The 5,000-nt window shown below is 47.2% G+C and overlaps 1 protein-coding gene across 1 annotated transcript in view; it reads left to right on the top strand.

Annotated features, from left to right (window-relative positions):
* The window catches only part of LOC134452472 (RNA-binding protein Musashi homolog 2-like), a 586,511-nt gene that overhangs the window by 448,124 nt on the left and 133,387 nt on the right, over nt 1-5,000 (top strand). The window contains exon 8 of the mRNA XM_063202875.1: nt 540-622. Coding sequence (XP_063058945.1) covers nt 540-622 — 83 coding nt within the window. The remainder of the gene's footprint in view (nt 1-539; nt 623-5,000) is intronic.

Here is a 5,000-nt window from a genome sequence, read left to right as displayed (position 1 = left end):
AAGAAAGAAAGAAAGACAGACAGAAAAAGGGGTAAAAATGGAAAAAAGGGGAAAAAAGCCGAAGTAGTAGGCTAAGTAGACAATGTCTTGTCCAAGGCCTGATCTGAATGCTTCAGTTTCAGCTCCCAGAGCTGCCGTGAGTCTGCTGGCAGGTCCACTGACAGATTTTGGCTGGGCCCGGGACAAAGACATCTGAAAGGGCCCCAAACCCAATACATACGTACAATGCAATCAGGGTCAAATTCTGGGCGCCTCCTCTCCCTGGGCCAGGGACAAGTAACCCCTTTGCCCTCCCCCGTGTCAGCGTCCCTGCTGCCGGAGAAAGAGAAAGCCCATCCCTAATAAGTTTGGAGTTTGATAGTCATCGAGCTGACGCGGCACTTTAATGTTCCTGTTTTTTCTTTTTTCTCTCTCTTCTCTCTTTCTCTCTTTTTCTCTCTTTCTCTCTCTCTGTTGAACTGACTTGTTTTTTTTCAGTCACAGAACTTGTTCAACACACTCCCCTAAAACTGTGTGCTTTTTTGTGTCTGTGTCTGCAGGTTTCGGCTTCGTTACTTTTGAGAGCGAGGACGTCGTAGAGAAAGTCTGCGAAATTCATTTCCATGAAATCAACAATAAAATGGTAAGTCCTCCTGTTCCTTTACATTCCCCAGCTGGGACTGTGGTGTGTGTGTGTGTGTGTCTGTGTGTGTGCGTTTGCATGTGTGTGTGCGTGTGCGTGTGCGTGTGCGTGTGCGTGTGCGTGTGCGTGTGTGTGTGCGTGTGTGTGCGTATGCCTGTGCGTGTGTGTGCGTTTGCGTGCATGTGTGTGCGTGTGCGTGTGTGTGTGTGTGTGTTCACTGAACACACTGAAGTGAGGTTCTGTTGGTATGGGGCCTGAACCAGGAATGGAAACTAGACGGCATGAGGTGTTTGGAAGGTGTGAAATCGTGCTGCAAGTGGCTTTGACTGGCGTGCTGAGATCTCACCTTTGCTCCGATTTTGAAACTATTATTAATTTTCATAGTACGTTTTTATTTTTCACGGAGAAGTGACCCTCAGTGGGATATGACTCGTGATTGGTCGCCACGAAATCTGGCAGCCCTCGAGTTCATTAAAGTCGGATTAGCACCTGACGCAAACGCCCCGCTAACGATGCTCTCATTACCCTCCTGTCTGGCATCGTCACCGACCCACAATGCCACACGCTCTTCTGGTGCCAACCTGACGGCGGTCCTGGCACCTGGTTTGTTGGCATTCCAGTAGGTTTCACTGATAGCTTTAGCTGGGCCGGGGACAAAGACATCTGAAAGGGCCCCAAACCCAATACATTCAATGTAATGAGGATCCAATTCTGGACCCCTCTGTCTGGGCCCGGGACAAGAGACCCCTTTGCCTGTCGGCTTCCCTGTGTTCCAGAGATGCGTACTGTACTGTAGGTGTGTTCCAGAGATAGCCGTGTGTGTGTGTGTGTGTGTGGCACGCTTGCACACAAGAGTCCAGGGATTCCTTTGCATGTCCATTTCACAGTGTCGTGTGTGTGTGTGTGTGTGTGTGCGTGTGTGTGTGTGTGTGTGTGTGTGTGTGTGTGTGTGTGTGTGTGTGTGTGTGTGTGTGTGTGTGTGTGTGTGTGTGTGTGTGTGTGTGTGTGTGTGTGTGTGGAGTCATGAGAAGCAGTTCACCTGGGTCACCGGGGTCACCTCTGATGGCAGGCTGACCGGCCCGACGGTGACAGTCGTGACTCACTGACTGGAAGAAGGCAGTGTTGCCAGATTGTGCGGTTTCCCACCAAATTGGGCTGCTTCAGATGGCCAACTGCGGGTGAAAATGAGAAAAAGGGCATTTGGGCGTTTTTTTTTTTTTTTTTTTTCAGATTTATAGCCATAGAAATCAATGGAGTTTATAGTTCAAATCTGGCAGGATTACAGGCTTTCCAGGGATTCCAAGCTGGTTTTGAGTATTTTTTTGGCTGGAAATCATCAGTCTCATCTGGCAACCCTGGAGGGAGGTACTTTGAAGGATAGACAGAGGGAGGTGGATGGACAGATAGATGTTGAGTGGAAAATACGTATGTAGAGTAGAGTAGAGTAGAGTAACTTTATTAATCCCCACTGCGAAATTCAGGTATCCAGTAGCTTACAGTACATAAATACACAAATAAACAAATGCCCACATGGACATTTCAAGACACAAATAACACAGGAATAGTCAGGGAGGGGAAAATAGAAATAAAAATAGTAAAGATAAAATATGTCAGGTTCAGTGAAGAATGGCGTATGTATAAAGCGGAGGACACAGGTGGAGCGAATCAGTGGCAAACCAACCGGATGTGGGGAAAATACCAATCAAAGGAATACCAGAGATGACGGCTAGGGAGAATGTGGAGAGGAACTCTGGTTGGTATTGGTAAGAAGAAGAGTGACATAATAGGTTTGGTAGAGTGGTTTCAGGAGGGTTAGGGTGGAAAATAAGTATGTGTGGAAAAATGGAGGTTTATGGTATGGATGGCAAGCAGTATGTGTGAAAAGATATGGTACTGGGGGTGCGGATGACAGGCATAGGCGTGCACACATAGGGACCAGGTTTTGCTAAAGCATCTGCCCTTTTGCCCTATTGGACAAAAATGCCCTTTTTGAAAAGTTTTTTTATTTTTCTGACGTTTTTGTCACTATGTACAGTGATCCATGTTGACATCATCTACAAATGCTTGACAATAAAAGCATGTGAGAGTAATGCTCTGAAATCACACAGAGTGCGTTACAATATGCGGCCTTGCCTCCTCGTCTTGGACTTGTCTCCTCGTACCAGGAACTAATATGTCATGATGACATTACTGACAACAGCATTATATTTCAATATCTTGCAATTCTTTTGGGATGGTGAATGAAAAACAGTCCCTCAAAAGTTGTTGTGGCTAGGCTGACAGCTGGGAAACTTTATTGTTTTCTCCACGGAGGAGGGGCCAGGAGGCGGGACAAGGAGACAAGCACAAGTGGAGAAGGCAAGGTCGCATATTGTAACACAGTCACAGCCTCTGTAGCCGAGTGAGTATACATGGTTCCCACCCTCCCTAGAGCACCTGCCCCCCAAAATGTCTGTGCACACCACTGATGACAGAAATGACTAGTGAGGGCAATGTGTAGAGAGGAGGTTGTTAAACGAGAGGTGGGGGGCAGCCGTGGCCTAGTGGTTAAAGAGATGGGCTTTTGATCAGAGCATTGCAGGTTCGAATCCCACCCTTACCTCTCCCTACACCTCCATCCATGGCTGAGGTGCCCTTGAGCAAGGCACCTAACCCCACACTGCTCAAGGGACTGTAATCAATACCCTCTACTCAAAAAATAAGTGTATGTCGCTTTGAATATAAAAAGCGTCAGCTAAGAGTAATGTAATAAAGTAATAATAATGGTAACAGGAGGCTGTTAAAGCAGGGATGTCAAACTCAGACCCCAGTGGCCAAATCTGACCTGCAGAGTTATTTCATTCAGCCCAGATCATTTCAGATGTGTAGCCAATGGGCAGACGTGGTCTAGTGGTTAGAGAGTTGGTCTTTCTATCTGGGGGTTGCAGGTTCAAATCCCCCCTGACCTCTCCCTACATCTCAATCTATGACTGAAGTGCCCTTGACCCCACTTAACCTAACCCCACATTTCTCCAGGGACTGTAACCAATCCCTTGACAAATAATAACTGTAAGTCGCTTTGAATAAAATGAAAGCATCAGCTAAGTGAAATTTAATGTAATGTAATGTGTACTACAGTACAGTTGGACTTTGGTGTGTCACAGGAATATGAGTAGGCACAGGCTAATGAACCAACTCAAAGTCATATGCAGCACGATATGTGCAGGCACATTTGAACTACAATATATCAGGCACACACACACACACACACACACACAGCTGTTCTCCACATAGTGGTGCTCCAAAGGAGAGCAGTGTGCGGTTGGTCTTACAGACTGCTGGATTCTGGTGTCCCACCCACATATACTGTACAGCACACACACGCACGCATGCACACACAGACACATACACACACACACTCAAAGAGACCATAGCACGCTGACATCTCCCTCACACCAGCAGTAGCAGCAGACCCTCGGCTTCTTTACAAATCCCCCCTGAGCTGTACGGGGCGGAGAGCGGTGGCCCGACAACTTGACTGACAGGAGCTGTGGAGTGGAAAGGTTTACACAAGAGACTGGGGCATGCACGCAGGCAGGCACGCGCACACACACACACACACACACACACACACACACACACACACACACACACACACACACACACACACAAGGAAGGTTTACACAAGCACACACACACACACACACTTTCTGTCTTTCTGCCAATCGATGGTAGAGCCTGATCTCCTGGGATGGAGTGAGGTCAGTGGAAGAGAAACCGCAGACACCACCACTGATCCATCATGGTAGCAGGCAGGGTAGTGGTAGTGGTATGAGTGAGGGGTTGAGAGCGGTCTTGTGCTCTGGTGTTAGTGGTGATGTGATGTGAGACACCACACCACACCACACCACACCACACCACACCACACCACACCACATCCCCACTCACCCCAGTTCCCTTTCACATCACCACTGACTGCACACCCACCACCCAACTTTCCAAACCCCTCTCTTACGGCTACAGTCATCGCCTTTTCTCCCTCTCTCTTTCTCTCCCTCTCTCTTTCTCTCCTTCTCTCTTTCTCTCCTTCTCTCTTTCTCTCCCTCTTTCTTTCTTTGTCTCTCACCACCTGTTTTGTCTTTGCGTGTAATTTGGCTTTGCCTTAAAGTTCTTCTTCTGTTTCCTTCTTTCTCTTTCTCTTTCTCTTTCTCTTTCTCTTTCTCTTTCTCTTTCTTTTTTTGTTTCCTTGACGTTTGTTTTTTCTTTCTTTCTTTCTTTCTTTCTTTCTTTCTTTCTTTCTTTCTTTCTTTCTTTCTTTCTTTCTTTCTTTCTTTCTTTCTTTCTTTCTTTACCCCATCACACCACAACACCACTCAGCCCAGTCCCTCTACACACCACC

This window comes from Engraulis encrasicolus, chromosome 7 (assembly GCF_034702125.1).
Source record: "Engraulis encrasicolus isolate BLACKSEA-1 chromosome 7, IST_EnEncr_1.0, whole genome shotgun sequence".
Lineage (NCBI taxonomy): Eukaryota > Metazoa > Chordata > Actinopteri > Clupeiformes > Engraulidae > Engraulis > Engraulis encrasicolus.
The sequence above is the reverse complement of the archived record's forward strand: the minus strand, read 5'-3'. Positions and strand labels throughout refer to the sequence as shown.